This window comes from Homarus americanus, unplaced genomic scaffold (genome assembly GCF_018991925.1).
Source record: "Homarus americanus isolate GMGI-L3 unplaced genomic scaffold, GMGI_Hamer_2.0 scaffold37585, whole genome shotgun sequence".
NCBI lineage: Eukaryota > Metazoa > Arthropoda > Malacostraca > Decapoda > Nephropidae > Homarus > Homarus americanus.
The window spans coordinates 99,031-117,524 of NW_024728053.1; the positions used below are offsets into that span (position 1 = coordinate 99,031).

General features: G+C 44.5%; 1 protein-coding gene across 1 annotated transcript; it reads left to right on the plus strand.

The window, feature by feature from the left end:
- Positions 1 to 8,634: 8,634 nt before the first annotated feature.
- Positions 8,635 to 18,122, plus strand: LOC121865996 (carbonic anhydrase 9-like). Its single transcript, XM_042365571.1, has 16 exons — positions 8,635 to 8,665; positions 9,152 to 9,180; positions 11,279 to 11,348; positions 11,660 to 11,689; positions 11,904 to 12,071; positions 12,275 to 12,413; positions 12,753 to 12,925; positions 13,109 to 13,266; positions 13,577 to 13,663; positions 14,567 to 14,615; positions 15,014 to 15,178; positions 15,413 to 15,560; positions 16,529 to 16,701; positions 17,224 to 17,381; positions 17,624 to 17,710; positions 17,929 to 18,122. The coding sequence occupies exons 1-16, from the start codon at positions 8,635 to 8,637 to the stop codon at positions 17,947 to 17,949; spliced, it is 1,686 nt and encodes a 561-aa protein (XP_042221505.1). The 3' UTR covers positions 17,950 to 18,122.
- Positions 18,123 to 18,494: the final 372 nt, after the last annotated feature.

Consider the following 18,494-nt stretch of genomic DNA (forward strand, 5'->3'; position numbering starts at 1 on the left):
TATTTGGTGTGCAGGATATGGTCTAGTGTGGCTCACAGCTGCTACTGACCACCAAAGTGTCCAGCGTCTACTACTACTACTACTACTACTACTAATAATAATAATAATAATAATGATAATAATAATAATAATAATAATAATAATAATACTATTCTTGGTGTTGTAGATAATGGAAGCCGCTGGTAGTTGGAACAGATGGTAGTTATTTGGTGAAACTCTGACCTACATTACAAATTGTTCCCGAAAATATTTGCAACAGCAGCAATAGTTTGGTTTACATTCTCTCTCTCTCTCTCTCTCTCTCTCTCTCTCTCTCTCTAACCTAACCTAACCCCCAGGTAGTGTTGAAGTGTTTAATCATAAGGTATAATAGGGTGTCTAACCTTCAGGTGATAAACATTCGTTATTTAGTTATAGTAAGCCTTAAGACCTGCCCGTCATGGTGCAACAGGGTTTCAGTAAACCTCCCAACCTGAACCATAGTCATTAAGTGTACCTGTGTGTCATTGACTGTTTCTACGTGTCATGATGGTACACGGTGTGAGCTCTGAGGTGTACTGTAGCGGACGGTGGCTAACCCTACGGCAGAGGTGGCGTGTACTGTACAGAGTTATCCACTACAACGCCACATACTAACTAACTCACTCACTCACTCACTCACTCACTCACTCACTCACTAACTCACTCACTCACTAACGCTATGTTTCCCAGTACACAGTTCTGGAGGGTCATTTTTCACCCCAAATGTCGTGGGTGAGTTTTGGTTTAGTGAGGACAAGTTCCCCGTTATGTTCTGCTCTGTCCTTCACTGACATATTTGGAAAGCGTCTTCACACCTTATTATGAATCCGGATCACGATTACTCTTATAAAAACGTTAACAGAGCTCAGGACCCGCCCGGTCTTTGTCTGTACTGTTGTAAGTTGTTTCCCAGTCAAGAGAGACCCAGATGTTTTCATTATTTTAGCTGGTATTTAGTTTATCTCTCTCTGTCTCTCTCTCTCTCTCTCTCTCTCTCTCTCTCTCTCTCTCTCTGTCATCACCACCACCACCACCACTACCTAGAGAACAATGAAATAAACTCACTATTAATCTCAGTTTAAACTCAGTCACCTCACAATAAAACACTTCAACATTGACCAAAAATTACCCACAAGCCCTAATAACAATATATTTTCCTAGTTTCACGTAATATTAAACTTTTACATATCATACAAACATTACTTTCACTCGTAAAAAAAAATTTATCTCCGTACCTTTAGGGTGAGCTTCGTGGTCTGGTTGTGAGCTGACCACAATGTTGCGTTCCTCCTGGTGGACAATTTTGACTCGCGGAAGACTAGTCAGATTTTGTCGGGGTTTTAATGCTTATTTTTTTTTTTTAGTTTTACGGTATTTTTGTATTTTTATCGTGTTTGTAAAGATGGATTAGAAGTGTGTGTGTGTGTGTGTGTGTGTGTGTGTGTGTGTGTGTGTAATAATAATAATAATAATAATAATAACGGTTTATTGAAGAGCTTGCAGCCAGAAGGCTGAAAATATACAGTTACATATTTGGGGAATGGGTTACGAATTACAAATAATATACAAGTAACATAAGTGACACAAATAAGACATATAATAACTTAGATGGGGATCAGCTCAAACTACAGTTCATTTCAACATAGTGACAGTGTAAGGAGCAGTGTTTACTGGGAGTGAATACACTGATTTATTACATGTTATTGATAATTTTTACAATGGTTGGGACTGGGCTGTTCTTATAGCGATCAGTTCGTGCATGGGCTGGATGCGGTTGTGGTGTGTGTGTGTGTGTGTGCGTGCGTGCGTGCGTGTGAGAATAAGGTCAATTATATCGTACATAACCATTTAGAGGAAGAAAAATATCTTTTCATTATAGGCGATATAACTCTATAGATTATAGTTATTGGGGGTAAAGGCGCGCGGGCACACACACACACACACATACACACACACACACACACACACACACACACACACACAGATTATTCACAATTACTGTTCCTTTTTTTATTGAGTCATTATGCTTAATTTACATAATACACAGCCTCGGGTAACGTCTGGACCACAGGTAATATAAGTGAGCGTGTGTGTGTGTGTATTACGAATGGTGAAATATCAATTGTAAATCTCATAATGTGAACTTTACCACGACCATCTCAACCAACTATATAGATAATGTGTGCTTTACTGTACTGTACATCAAGAACCAGCTGATGTACATTTCAAACCTAGTAAACACACTATAGTACATCTTCCCTAACACCCACACAACCCCATTCCGCTAACAGCTAACACCCAAGAAAGAATGTGTACTCTACGACTGCTCTTCCTACACACATACTTCCTGCTGGGGTTCCGCAAGGCAAGTGTAGAAACCCTTTATGTTTTTCTTATTGCAAGGTGATCAGGTAGTGGGGTGGGGGAGGGGGTGGTGGAGAGGTAGGCTGGAGGGAAGTAGGGGGGAGGTTGAGAGAATGAAGGAGGGAAGAAGGAGAAAGAAATGAGGGGTGGAAAGTAGGGAGAGAGAAGAGAGGGAGACACAGGTATGATCTTATCTACATGTAATCATAATCGTCTTACCCCCCCCTCCTCTCTCTCTCTCTCTCTCTCTCTCTCTCTCTCTCTCTCTCTCTCTCTCTCTCTCTCTCTAAAGGAAGGGAGTCAGCTAGGGCAGGTTCTTGATACCCTCGCTTTTTAGTCCACGCTGGATGGTAGGTGCAGTTTTGACCTTGGGTAGTGGGAAGGTGATGGTGGTAGGAGGGGTGGTGGCATAAACTTAACCACTATATTATTATATGCATATTTTCGTGTGGGTTTGTCCTTCCTGCCATCCCACATGTTGGACTATCTCACTTTTTCTCTAACTTTCTTTATTTTTTTAATAGAGAGAAGGAAGGCTGAATCGTGTCCTTAATATCACACACACACACGATGGAGAGAGAGAGAGAGAGAGAGAGATATCCCATCAGTTGACCTTGACCAGTTTGATAACCAAAACCTCTCTTGTCGCCTCCTCCTCCTTCTTCTCTTCCTCTGTCTTCCTCCTCCTTTTATTCCTCTGTCTTCCTCCTCCTCTTCCTCCTTCACTACCTTCTCTTTTCCTTCACCTCTCCCTCCTTCCTCTTCCTCTTTCATCGCCTCCCTCACTCCTTGCTTCATCCTTACCTCTCTCTCTGTCACTCCCTCCCTTCCTCCTTCCCCTCTATGTATTTCTTTCTCTCACCCCCCCCCTCTCCCTTCCTCCTCCTTTCTCTCACTCTCTCTCTCTTGGTTAGTTCCCAGGGGTGTTTATCTCGGTGGTGGGTCGCGGCTCTCACTGGTACTGTCTAGTGCTGAATTCACTGGCTTAAACACTTTTCATCACTGTTCATCACTGTTCAACACTGATCCCAATTCTTTACGAAACGAAATTTTCACTTTTGATTATGTAGATATCCCAGTGGTGAGGATGGGTCGGGGAGAGGGACTAGGGGAATGGGCCGACGTTGGCCAAGGGGGGGCAGCTGTGTAGCGGGAGCAGCGCCTGATAGGTCTTGACCCTACGGTGGTCAAGGATGTACATAGGAACATAAGAAAATAAGGAGTCTGCAATAGGCCGGTTGGCCTGTGCATGGCAGCTCCTGTCGAGAGTTACTACCACTCTCTATCATCCATGAATCTATCTAGCCTCCTTTTAAAACTTTCCAGCGTTCCAGCACTGCCATGTTTGTTCACCTGTCCACCACCCATGTAGAACCAGTTTTTCCTATTCTCCAAATTTAAACTTATCCAATAACTATGTGTGTGTGTGTGTGTGTGTGTGTGTGTGTGTGTGTGTGTGTGTGTGTGTGTGTGTGTGTGTGTGTGTGTGTGTGTGTGTGTGTGTGTGTGTGTGTGTGTGTGTGTGTGTGTGTGTGTGTGTGTGTGTGTGTGTGTGTGTGTGTGTGTGTGTGTGTGTGTGTGTGTGTTCTCTCTCTCTCTCTCAGTATACAGAAGTGTTTTTCATTACACAGTCTGGTGAGGCAGGTGCGCTGGGAGAGGTGATATGTGGATTATGGCTGACTTACAGACACACACACACACACACACACACTGCGTAAATCAACTGAGTAACGTGACCTGATTCTCATTAGCTACTTGTCAAAAGGAGTCAATCAGTGATTCTACTTCCTGAACACCTGTCCTTCGCGTCAACCCCTTATCTAGGGTTAGGTTGCCAGCTGTTTACACGATCACCTGTTGTACTGGCGGCGACAGGTGATCTATACTGTGTAACCTCCCACACCTACACTGCTCTCTCTCTCTCTCTCTCATTTTCCTCTTATTTCAGTCTCGTTCTTCCATTATTTTAGCCTCTCTCTCTCTCTCTGTCTGTCTGTGGTGAATGCTCAGACAAGTACCAGAGAGAGGCAGAGAGAGAGTGTTGCGTACAGACTACATAATACATTGACCTGTGTAAATATTAGAAAGGTCGTGTATAGACCGTGTAATATATTGTACACATGTGAGTGGACATGTGTGAGTGTGAGTTTATTAACGCCTACTGAAAGAGAAATTGACAGGGGGCTACATCGAAAGAGATAGACAGACAGACAGACAGACAGACCACCACCACCAGCCCCACCACCCTCCACCACCCCAACCACCACCCCCAACCCAACCACCAACCCACCCCACCACCACCCCCCACCACCACCCCCACCCCACCACCCCCACCACCACCCCCCAGCACCACCACCAACCCCACCACCACCAGCCCCCACCACCACCACCACCTGCCACCACCACCCCACCACCACCCCCACCACAACCAACCCCACCACCACCAATTGCACCACCCCACCACCCCCCAACCACCACACCACCCCACCACCAACCACCCCCCACCACCAACCACCTCCCCACCACCACCACCAATCTCCACCACCACCCCACCACAACCAACACCACCACCACCACCACCCCACCACCACCACCACCACCACCACCCACCACCACCACCACCACCACCCTCCCACTCCCACCACCACCCTCCCACCACCACCAATCCCACCACCACCTCACCACCACCACCACCCCACCACCACCACCACCACCACCACCCCACCACCCCCACCACCACCTCCACCACTGCTCCCCACCACCACCCCCACCACCACCACCACCACCACCCTCCCCACCGCCACCACCACCACCCTCCACCACCGCCACCACCACCACCCTCCCCACCACCACCACCACCACCTCCCACCACCACACTCCCACCACCACCACCTCCCACCAACACCTCACCTCCCACCACTCCCTCCCAGCACCACCTCACTCACCACCAGCCTCACCCCTTCCCTCCCCTCTCAGTTTTACAAGCAAAACATACTCCACTGTTGTTTGTTATTTAAGACGTAAACAAAAGTCGGGATTTGACTTCGTATTTTTTTCATACAATAAATTTTTAAACCAAATTTCCTTTTTTTTTTTTAAATATTTGTTTAGATCAGTGAGTCTGTGATTGATGCACCTCTGAGAGCCTCTTGTGTATACTCCACTTTGATTGGTTTATCTCATACACCTCCTCCAGGGACTGTTGACACACCAACCAATCACAGACTAGTAAAACAAGGGACTCATCAGACAACTTATCACATACTTAGTATAGAGAGAGATGTAAACATGACGGCCATATTTGTAGTACCATCGATAAGTTATTCAGTGTAATACATCAGTACGAGTCTGACATCACCACAAGTTTATGCTGACATGATGGATGAATATTGTCCGTTACTATACATAGGTAAAGCCATAAAACCAGTTTGGTCACTTGCCTGTGACGGGGTGTTGTCATAGATGTAACCTAATCTGACCTGACCTGATATGACCTAACCTGACCTACAGTAACACACACAGCACTACCATCACCTCCACACTATAGATCGTGTTCCTTATCATTAGCACTTTATCAATTTGTCATGATTTGTCAGTAACTACATTGCCCTTATGGATGTATGTACAGTGTGTGTGTGTGTGTGTGTGTGTGTGTGTGTGTGTGTGTGTGTGTGTGGTAATAATAATAATTAACGGTTTATTGAAAGAGCATGATAGCCGGAAAGCTGTAAATATACAGTTACATAATTGGTGGGGAGAAGGTCATACTACAGGGCATTTCAACATAGCGACAGTGCAAGGAGTAGTGTTTACTGGGAGTGAATACACTGGTTGATTACAAGTTATTGATAATTTTTACAATGGTTGGGACTGGGCTGTTCTTATAGTGATCAGTTCGTGCTTGTGTGGGCTGGATGCGGTTGTGGCGTCGAACAGCAATTCTCGGGCTAGGGATCTCAGGTGGTAGTAGGAGCCGGTGTCGAGGATGGTGCAGAAGCTTCTCACCAAATTTGCAGATGAGGTCGTGGTAATGGTCAGTGAGAGCTGAGAGGGTCAGTGTGTTGAGCGCTTCTTGATATGTGAAGTAGGAAGGGGAGAGAATAATCTTGCATGCCCTCTTCTGCACTTTTTCTAGGTGTTTACGTTGTGTGACATTTAGGGAAGAAGACCAGAGGCAGGGGAGGCATAGGTGAGCTTGGGAAGTATGAGTGTTGAGAAAACACTGAGGAGCTCGGGTGCAGGAACTCCGAGGGACTTGAGTCAACGGAGGAGGTGGAGACGGAAACTGGAGGATTTGACAACTGTATTGACGTTTGGTTTCCAATTTAGTTTGTTATCTATAGTGACGCCGAGGAGCTTAGTGGAGTCTACAACCTGGAGTGTGTTGGGGCCCAAAGTAATGGAAGGAGGTGGGACAACGTCGGAGGAGAGGTTGATGTGCATAACCATGGTCTTGGTATGGTTGATGGTGACGTGGTTGTTGGTGGCCCAGTTTTGGAGACTGTTCAATAAATCCTGAATGGCGGTATAGTCGGGAGCAGAGTTGTTGACACTGATCCCAATGGTGGAGTCGTCGACATATTCCAGCGAGCAGAAATTTCTCTTAAGTCGTCATTGATATCATAATTACCACTTCAGAGGGCCGTGGTCAACAACCCTCAGCTAGATAGATATTGATATTATATTTCAGCAAAATTGTCATATAAATTCACATTGGTTCACCATACACATAGAGACTGTTGGAATATAAACAATGTACGGAGTAGACACACACACACACACACACACACCACCGACGGGTCAGACGCACCTGGCGCTGCTCACCAGCAGCCACGTCAACTGTTATGTTGGCCCACACCAACTCCCTCCCCTGAACCCTCCTCCACCGGAATATCAACAAGTTCTCGCTAGAAGTTACTATTTCATTTGGGAAAGGAATGGAATCAGTGTTGAACAGTGCTTAAGTCAGTGAAAAACAACTCGGCAGTTGAGTCTTACCCAAGCTAACCTTCACACAGTAAGGTCCCAGGTACCCAGTGATAATTCCCCTGAGACTCCATGATAGAGAGGCCTGGGACCACACCTCAGACCACGTGGTGTCCCCATGATGCTACGACACCACGTAGTGAATGAGTTGCTACAGCATCATGTGAAATTCCTCATACCACCATCTGTGAGGGAATTACTACACCACAGCAGGCCCTTCATACACCATCTGTGCGGGAATTACTGCACCACGTCAAGCCCCTCATAACACCACCTGTGAGGGAACATAAGAACATAAGAAAATAAGGAGTCTGCAATAGGCCGGTGCATGGCAGCTCCTGTCGAGAGTTACTACCACTCTCTATCATCCATGAATCTATCTAGCCTCCTTTTATAACTTTCCAGAGTTCCAGCACTTACTACAAAGTTGCTAAGCTTGTTCCACTCGTCCACCACCCTATTTGTGAACCAGTTTCTTCCTATCTCCCTCCTAAACCTAAACTTATCCAACTTAAATCCGTTGCTCCGAGTCCTATCCTGCTCGGATATTATAAGAACTTTATCTATATCCCCTTTATTGATTCTTTTCACCCACTTAAATACTTCTATCATATCTCCCCGCACTCTTCGTCTTTCTAGGGAATACAAGTTTAGTTTCTTTAATTTATACTGATGTGGAAGTTTTCTAAGTCCCGGAATCATTTTCGTCATTCTTCGCTGCACCGACTCTAGTACTCCACGTGATGCTCCTTATAACGTGTGAGGGAGTTACTACACTACGTGTCTACTGTTCAACACCTCAGCTCACATGATCTACGTGTGTAAACATTAATCTGTATGTTCACTGTATGTTCCTTCACCTTTCTCTTATGAAGGCTTTTGTTAAACCACAAATTTATGTATTAAGTCATTTGTGTCCAATGTATATTTTCAGCCTTCGGGCTGCAAACTTTTTCAATAAACCGTTTATTATTATTATTACACACACACACACACACACACACACACACACACACACACACACACACACACCAGTCGCTACCGTATACGAATACTGTTGGGTAGGGCAGGTGTGTGTAATGATTTAGTAGGGTGAAGTGTATGTACGTATCTACAGGTAAACAGTATGCTGTACCAGTCTCTCTCTCTCTCTCTCTCTCTCTCTCTCTCTCTCTCTCGGTAGTATATATATCAGTTACATATGATCTATATTTTGGGTTGGGAGAAGCCACGCCCCATCCACCTGTACTAGAGCTACTGCGCATGCGTGAGGGCATTGTCCTCAGAATAACAGGTGAGGGGAAGCAGTGTTCAGATCTTAGTAGTGGTGGTGACGCCGAGCTGGTGACACCTAGCAGCTGTCCATCTCAGCATCCTGTCTTTAACACGGCTCTAGACACTGTATCCTGTCTTTAACACGGCTCTAGACACTGTATCCTGTCTTTAACACGGCTCTAGACACTGTATCCTGTCTTTAACACGGCTCTAGACACTGTATCCTGTCTTTAACACGGCTCTAGACACTGTATCCTGTCTTTAACACGGCTCTAGACACTGTATCCTGTCTTTAACACGGCTCTAGACACTGTATCCTATCTTTAACACGGCTCTAGACACTGTATCCTGTCTTTAACACGGCTCTAGACACTGTATCCTATCTTTAACACGGCTCTAGACACTGTATCCTGTCTTTAACACGGCTCTAGACACTGTACCCTAACACGGCTCAAGGCTTGAAGTTCAACTGCGGCAAAAATTCTAATATTAATCTTGTTTTTAGGGGAAGTTGTAAGTCGACCAGAACTTCAGGTAAGAAACTTTCCTCAGTTTTACATGAAATTTTCGACGATTTTTTTTAAAGAAATTTCAGAAAAATTTTAATGAAGTTTTAGACGAATTTTTTATGAAGTTTTAGACGAATTTTTTTTATGAAGTTTTAGAAAAAAATTTAATGAAGCTTTAGACAAATTTGGGATGAAGTTTCAGAAAAGTTGTTAAAGAAGTTTTAGATACATTTTTAATGAAGTTTAGACAATTTTTTAGACTAAGTTCCCCCAAAACAACTCAAAGCTCAAGGTGAAGTTTTGTTGTATTGGTGTGACATGAAGTTTAGTCAAGATTGCTACGTGAGACTTTCTGTGTCTGTCTGTCTGTCTGTCTGTCTCAACATCCACCAAGGGACAGAATGAAATACAGACAGACAGACAGACAGACAGACAGAACGAAGCCATCGACCTCACCACACCTGTCTATACCGACACGTGTCTGGTAATAAGAACATAAGAAAATAAGGAGTCTGCAATAGGCCTGTTGGCCTGCGCATGGCAGCTCCTGTCGAGAGTTACTACCACTCTCTATCATCCATGAATCTATCTAGCCTCATTTTGAAACTTTCCAGAGTTCCCGCACTTACTACAAAGTTGCTAAGCTTGTTCCACTCGTCCACCACCCTATTTGTGAACCAGTTTCTTCCTATCTCCCTCCTAAACCTAAACTTATCCAACTTGAATCCGTTGCTCCGAGTCCTATCCTGCTCGGATATTATAAGAACTTTATCTATATCCCCTTTATTGATTCCTTTCACCCACTTAAATACTTCTATCATATCTCCCCGCACTCTTCGTCTTTCTAGGGAATGCAAGTTAAGTTTATTTAACCTATCCTGATATGGAAGGTTTCTAAGTCCAGGAATCATTTTTGTCATTCTTCGCTGCACCTTGACAGGACACTTGGTGGGGTTCCTCAAGGAGAGAATAGGAGCCCCCTGAGACTCCTATAAGGATATCCTGACTAATTCCTGTCCTCTAAAGGTAAGATCAAATTCGTTTTAAGTTTTAATCTCAAGTTAGAAGTTTACTTACGTTTTTTATCAAATTTTTGAAAATTTTGAATATGTTAGTTTAATGTTTGTTTACTTTTCAGATTTATATTTGTGTGTATTAATGTTTCAGAATGTTTATAGATGTTTGTTTGTGTGTATTAATGTTTCAGAATGTTTATAGATGTATGTTTGTGTGTATTAATGTTTCAGAATGTTTATAGATGTTTGTTTGTGTGTATTAATGTTTCAGAATGTTTATAGATGTATGTTTGTGTGTATTAATGTTTCAGAATGTTTATATGTACTGTATATGTTTGTTTGTGTCTTGGGAAGATGTTTATATTTTAACACCAATTTCCTTCGGGATCAGTTTTTATCGAAGTCTTTTTCACTGTTGCCAATTTTCGCCCCAATTACGTATCTTTTAAGCTGAACCAATTACGAGTCATTTATGCATAATTAATTACGACCCATTTTAAGCTGAACCAATTACGAGTCATTTATGCATAATTAATTACGACCCATTTTAAGCTGAACCAATTACGAGTCATTTATGCATAATTAATTACGACCCATCTTAAGCTGAACCAATGAAGCTGAACTAATTAAGCTTTCGACTCATGGTGTTTTATTATGTCTGCTTGAAGACTTTGAGGCATCGCGCGGTGACGTCGGTCTGTCTGTTTGTTAATAAAGACATAATTTTATACAATTTACATTATTTACAGAATTGCATTATTATTTACAGATTTAATAATGATTTATTTTGTGTAAGAATTTGTGTTAGTGTTTACATACGTACATACATACATACATACCCACAACGGACGGTACTCCAGAGCATAAGTACTCCTGAGCATAGGTATTCCTGAGCATAGGTACTCCTGAGCATAGGTACTCCTGAGCATGCTGATTCTGAATCTACAGTATGGTCCCTGATTCGATTGCGGGGTAATTGGTGGCTTTAAGCCGCTTGGAATATTTTAATGATATTTTTCACGTTAATTACTCTCCAACTATGGGTTTCCGAAGTACGATGCTTGTGTGTTACCCTGGAATTAGTCAAATATTAACATTTGTTCACAGTATACCAACAGGTTGTGTTTTGGTCGTGGGTGTGTGGTAAGACCTTCTAAAGCTACTACTCAAGACACAGGTTCGATTACTTCATAAGAGTTAACTATATTATTTACCTATGAGAGTTAATTTACAGTTAATCACTACACGTGTATAAGAGATTAATTTTATCACCTCAGTTTTGTGTTGTATTGTCAGTAGAGGATATTGGATGGACTTTTGAACAGGTATATAGATGTATTATGCAGGTGTAGGTGTGCAGCTGTGTAGATATGCAGGTGTACTTAGATGTGTAATGCAGGTGTAGGTGTGCAGCTGTGTAGATATGCAGGTGTAGGTGTACAGCTGTGTGTGGTCACCTGCTAATTAGTGTTTGTGTTAATATTTCAGATGTGCTGTGGAGCTATCACGGAGAGACGGGTAATTATAGTCTATTATTATTATTATTATTATTATTATTATTATTATTATTATTATTATTTCTCCTCCTTTTTATTATCCATAATTTTTTAACGTACCGTCACTTTCCCCGTCCTTTTCTTACGTAGCGTCACTTTCCCCGTCACTTTTCCCGTCATTTTCTAACATACCGCCACTTTCCCCGTCACTTTCTTACATACCGTCACTTTCCCAGGACCCGACCACTGGCCAAAGACTTTCCCTATCTGTGGCCTGGACCGCCAGTCTCCAATTAACATCGTGACCTCTGACCTCAAAGGGAGCTTCAACTGGCTCCACTTTGGCTTCAAGAACTACGATATCACCCCAACGATGATGACCCTTATGAACAACGGACACGCAGGTAACGTGGTTCAGTGGTTGTGTGGTTGGGTTTGTGATTTAATGGGGTGGGATGAGGTTGAGAGAGAGAGGGAGAAGGTTAAATCACTATACTCAAGAAGTTAAATCACCATACTGAAGAAGCTTAATCACCATACTCAAGGGGTTAAATCACCATACTGAAAAAGTTCAAACAATCACAAATACCTTTTCAACTCTCCACAGCCCAGGTGATGATTAGCCAAGATCCGGCGCCCACAGTACAAGGCGGTGACTTGGAGGGAAAATATACCTTCCTCCAGTTTCATTTCCACTGGGGAGGTGACGATAGCAGGGGCTCAGAACACACGGTCGATGGCAAGCAGTAAGTATGTGGTGGCCCTGGGTGGAATATGTGGTGGCCCTGGGTGGAATATGTGGTGGCCCTGGGTGGAGTATGTGGGGGGACACTGGGTGGAGTATGTGGGGGACCCTGGGTGGAGTATGTGGGGAACCTGGGTGGAGTATGTGGGAATAGGTTGGGTATGTTGAGCCCTTATGCTGACTGTAATGATGTTATGGTAATTTAAATGTTCTGTAGACTAAATATATCAAGTTTACCGCATATCAACAACCACTCACACACCAGACACACACACTACACCCCCCACACACTACACCCCCCACACACTACACATTCCTATAATATCGCTTCTCATGGCAGGTACCCGGCAGAGCTACACTTGGTACACTTCAAATCGGAATACGGCAGCGTAGCAGAAGCCGTGAAACATGAAGATGGTCTGGCGGTGCTGGGAGTGCTGATTGACGTGTCTAGTGAAGATAATAATAAACTGGTGTCTCTTATTGATGGCCTTGCTAAGATACATGAACCAGGTGAGTACTGAGAGAGGAGAGAGAGGGAGGGAGGGAGGGAGGAAGGAAGATGGAAAAAGGGTCAGAGAAAGAGACAGACACAGAGAGAGAGAGAGGGAGGGAGGAAGATGGAAAAAGAGAGGAACAGGCAGACAGTAACTATTCTAGCCAGTTACTCATACTCCTTCAACACTTCCTCCTCAGAATCCCACGAAGACATCACGCCCTTCCCACTCAAGGACCTGTTACCAGACAACGTTGACGACTTCTACAGGTACGATGGGTCCCTCACTACTCCTCCTTGTAATGAGATCGTCATATGGACAGTCTTCAAGGAGCCAATCTCCATGTCATCACAACAGGTAAATTCCTTCATTAAATCACCTCAACACCTGTGTAATTACCGTTATATGAATCACCTCAACACCTGTGCAATTAGTGTTATATTAATCACCTCGACACCTGTCCAATTAGCGTTATATAATTCACCTCGACACCTGTCCAATTAGTGTTATATAATTCACCTCAACACCTGTCCAATTAGCGTTAATTTAGTGTTAAAAAATCTAACCTACATTGATAATTGCTGTTAATACATCACTTCAGTTATTGTGTATTGATACTTAATGTTAAATTTGTGTGTTAATGTTATTATGCTAATTTTACCTCCAGCTGAATGAGTTCAGGAAGTTAATTGATGAAGAAGGTGCACAGTTAATAGACAACTTCAGGCCTGTACAACCCATAGGAGACCGTATGGTAAGTAGTAGTCGTAGTAGTAGTCGTAGTAGTAGTAGTAGTAGTAGTAGTAGTAGTAGTCGTAGTAGTAGTAGTAGTAGTAGTAGTAGTAGCGGGAAAGGTGAATGAGTGGGTTAGTGAAATCCAAGCTCTGTCTGAGATTGCTAACACAGAGCCACATACGGCTTTTGCTGCATTCACCCATGGAGTCAAGCATCGCTGGAACTACCTGATGCGCACTATCCCAGATATCGGACCCCTCCTCCACCCTCTGGAAGAAGCTATCAGAGTTAATTTCATTCCCAAATTAGTGAAACACCCTCACTTAACCCCAGCAGAAAGATCATCTCATGCACTTCCATAAAGACTGGGAGGGATGGGACTAATCAGTCCAGAGGAGATTGCAGCCACCGAACATCAAAATTCACTTAAGCTCACGGCAGCCCTCACGGACCACATAATAGCCCAGAACGCAACAGGGGAGGTGGATACCAGTGAAGTAAACAAGATTCGTAGGTCCATTACGACAGAACGACAGCACTGCGTAGTAGTAGTAGTCGTAGTAGTAGTAGTTGTAATCGTAGTAGTAGTAGTCGTAGTAGTAGTAGTTGTAATCGTAGTAGTAGTAGTCGTAGTAGTAGTAGTTGTAATCGTAGTAGTAGTAGTAGTCGTAGTAGTAGTAGTAGTTGTAATCGTAGTAGTAGTCGTAGTAGTACAGTAGTAGTAGTAGTATAGTAATATTCATTTATATAAACATTTCACACCAAAATCAGCATTACATTTATAAACATCCAAATAAACATTACATATACACATTAGAAATTATCCCCAGGTATCAAAAATGTTTATCATCAACATTACCTCAACATTCTAATTAGCATACAGCCAGGTAACGAACAGGTATATAATATGAGTATTTTTCAGGTGTTTGGTGACAGCCTGACACCTCACTGGAGTTATACTGGGGAAACAGGTAAGAGGTCGATAATTATTACTGTTATCTTTGTTTCTATCTGTTTCTCTTATCTTTATTCAGTTTAGTATCTTATTTCTTGTTTGGTTATGTTTAGTTATTGTTTTTGTTTTGGTTATCGTCTTTGGTTATTGTCTGTTTATTGTCTGTCTCTCTCTCTCTCTCTCTCTCTCTCTCTCTCTCTCTCTCTCTCTTTATCTACGTTCTTCTTCCTTCTGTTTCCACCCTACCGTTTACCTCATATGTGTCTCTAACTTACACATGTGTTTGTAAGCTTATAAGGACCCATTTAATTAATACATATGTGTCTTTAATTAATCCACATGTGTCCTTATTTTACATATGTGTTCTAAATTAAAACACATATGTATCACTAACCCACATATGTGTCTCCATAGGTCCGGAGAATTGGCCGAAATTCTTCCCGATATGTGGCGGTGACTCCCAATCTCCAGTCAACATCGAGACGGCCAATGCCCAATCCACAATCTATTTGCCATTCTTATTTACTAATTACAACAAAAAAGCCGCAACAACCAGCCTCATGAATAATGGACATACTGGTACGTGATTGGTTAGTTTTTTAGGGTGCTCCTAGATCGTGATTGGTTAGTTTTGAGATTTTCCAATTCTTGGTTGTAAGAGAGAGAGAGAGAGAGAGAGAGAGAGAGAGAGAGAGAGAGAGAGAGAGAGATAGACAGACAGACAGATAGATAGATAGATAGATAGATAGATAGACAGACAGATAGACAAAGAAATACATTATAACCACTATCCCGATATCTCTCCTCCCACAGCACAAGTAAACTTCGACATGCTCGACGGTCTACCAATGCCATCAGTGATAGGAGGCGGATTACAAGGCTCTTATACTTTTCTTCAGTTTCACCTGCACTGGGGCGCTGATGATACGGTCGGCTCTGAACACACTGTCGATGGTAAAAGGTGAGTTGTGAGGGGTTGTGGGCTGCTGGCGAGTTGTGATGGGGTTGTGGGCTGCTGGCGAGTTGTGAGGGGTTGTGGCTGCTGGTGAGTTGTGAGGGGTTGTGGGCTGCTGGCGAGTTGTGATGGGGTTGTGGGCTGCTGGCGAGTTGTGAGGGGTTGTGGGCTGCTGGCGAGGTTGTGTGAGGGTTGTGGGCTGCTGGTGAGTTGTGATGGGGTTGTGGGCTGCTGGCTTGAGTTGTGATGGGGTTGTGGGCTGCTGGTGAGTTGTGAGGGTTGTGGGCTGCTGGTGAGTTGTGAGGGGGTTGTGGGCTGCTGGCGAGGTTGTGAGGGGTTGTGGGCTGCTGGCGGAGTTGTGAGGGTTGTGGGCTGCTGGCGAGGTTGTGGTAGGGTTGTGGGCTGCTGGCAGTTGTGAGGGTTGTGGGCTGCTGGTGAGTTGTGATGGGGTTGTGGGCTGCTGGTGAGTTGTGAGGGGTTTGTGGGCTGCTGGCAGAGTTGTGAGGGGTTGTGGGCTGCTGGTGAGTTGTGAGGGTTGTGGGCTGCTGGCGGTTGTGAGGGTTGTGGGCTGCTGGCGAGTTGTGAGGGGTTGTGGGCTGCTGGTGAGTTGTGTGTGAGGGTTGTGGGCTGCTGGCGAGTTGTGATGGGTTGTGGGCTGCTGGCGAGTTGTGAGGGGTTGTGGGCTGCTGGTGAGTTGTGAGGGGTTGTGGGCTGCTGGCGAGTTGTGATGGGGTTGTGAGGGGTCCTTTAGTGAATTTCATAATCACTTGAACAACTAGCCAATCAAACCCCACGTCTCATAATCATCTAGAAACACCAGCCAATCAAACCCCACGTCTCATAATCATCTAGAAACACCAGCCAATCAAACCCCACGTCTCATAATCATCTAGAAACATCAGCCAATCAAACCTCACGTCTCATAATCATCTAAGAACACTAGCCAATCACTAAAGAGGTCTCACTTCTTACAGTTACGCGGGAGAGCTACACTTGGTGCACTTCAAGACGGAGTATGGTAACGTGGCAGAGGCAATCAAACACGTGGACGGGATAGCAGTACTGGGAGTCTTCCTTGAGGCTACTGATGTGGATAATCCCAACTTATGGAGTCTTATCGAGGGTTTACCGTCCGTCATCCATGCTGGTATGTATGTATGTGTGTGGGTGTGTGTGTGTGTGTGGGTGGGTGTGTGTGTGTGTGTGTGTGTGGGTGTTGGTGTGTGGGTGTTGAGTGTGTGTGTGTGTGTGGGTGTTGGTGTGTGTGGGTGTGTGGGTGTGTGTGTGTGTGTGTGGGTGTGTGTTGTGTGTGTGTGGGTGGGTGTTGGTGTGTGTGGGTGGGTGTTGGTGTGTGTGGGTGGGTGTTGGTGTGTGTGGGTGTTGGTGTGTGTGTTGGTGGGTGTGGGTGTGTGTGTGTGTGGGTGGGTGTTGGTGTGTGTGTGGGTGGGTGTTGAATTGTGTGTGTGTGGGTGGGTGTTGGTGTGTGTGGGTGTTGGTGTGTGTGGGTGTTGGTGTGTGTGGGTGGGTGTTGGTGTGTGTGGTGGGTGTTGTTGGTGTGTGTGGGTGTTGGTGTGGGTGTTGGTGTGTGTGGGTGTTGGTGTGTGTGGGTGTTGGTGTGTGTGTGTGTGTGTGTTCACCAATTTACCACAGCCTCTCGTACACCTGACAGACACGCATACAACCATCAACAGCTTCCCTCTACTCAAATTGCTGCCTCAGAACCTACTCAAGTTCTACCGATACAGTGGCTCCCTCACCACCCCTACCTGTAATGAAATCGTCATCTGGACTGTCTTTAGAGATCCAATTACCATCTCTTCTGCTCAGGTAAGTCATTTTGTTGTTTATTTGGTAATAAAACATCGCTAAGTTGATGGCTGATTGGTTGGGTTTTCGTGGGGGAAAGGTTCTCGTCAGTGATTGGTTATTAATTTGTATATGAGTGATGATTTGTATAGTGGACGGTGATTGGCCATTAAATGTTCCTTGACTCGTGGGATAACAGTATATTTCCTAAGTTAGAGAGTGAGTGTAGATGTTACCATACACACACTCTCACCGTCTTACAGCTGGCCAAGTTGCGGATGTTGGAGGAGGAAGATGGTAAACTTATTAAGATGAACTTCAGGCCCGTCCAACCCCTGAATGGGCGCCAGGTAAGTTAACACACACACACTTTTCATCAATTTAATTCAATAATAATATCTGTATTTCTTTTATCAATCTATATTTATTCGCATTTTAATATATTCTTAATTATCCACTTGTTTATTTGTCTATTGTGTTTTGTTCTTTCAAAGACTTAACGTGTTTCTTTCTTCAAGTACAATAATGTTCTAATAATGTTAGTGACTCAGTCTTCGGTTTTCCACAGGTGTTTACCAAGCCTCTGTAGTGACAGCTGTAGCCTGAGAAATGACATCTGTTGTAGTGTGGTAGAGGTGGTGGTGGTGGTTGTGGTGGAATGTGGTAGTGATGATAGCTTGCCTTTTGATATGACACTACTATCACAACAACTGCACACCTACCCCCCCCCCCACACACCACCTACCACCTCCCCCACACACCACCTACCACCTCCCCCACCTACCCACCACTACCCCACACACCACCTGCCACCTACCCCCTACCCACCACCTACCCCCACCCACCACCTACCCCACCCACCACCTGCCCCACACCACCTACCACCCACCCACCACCTACCACCTCCCCACACCACCTACCACCTCCCCACCTACCACCACCTACCCCACCGCACCACTGCCCACCACCTACCTGCCACCACCTGCCCCTACCACCACCTACCCCCTACCCACCACCTCCCCCACACCACCTCCCCCACACACCACCTCCCCACAATACAAACGTATCACCAACACCCAGGCGACTCAAGAAACCAAGCTTTTAAGACCTGTTTGTTTATCGTCGGGACAACCA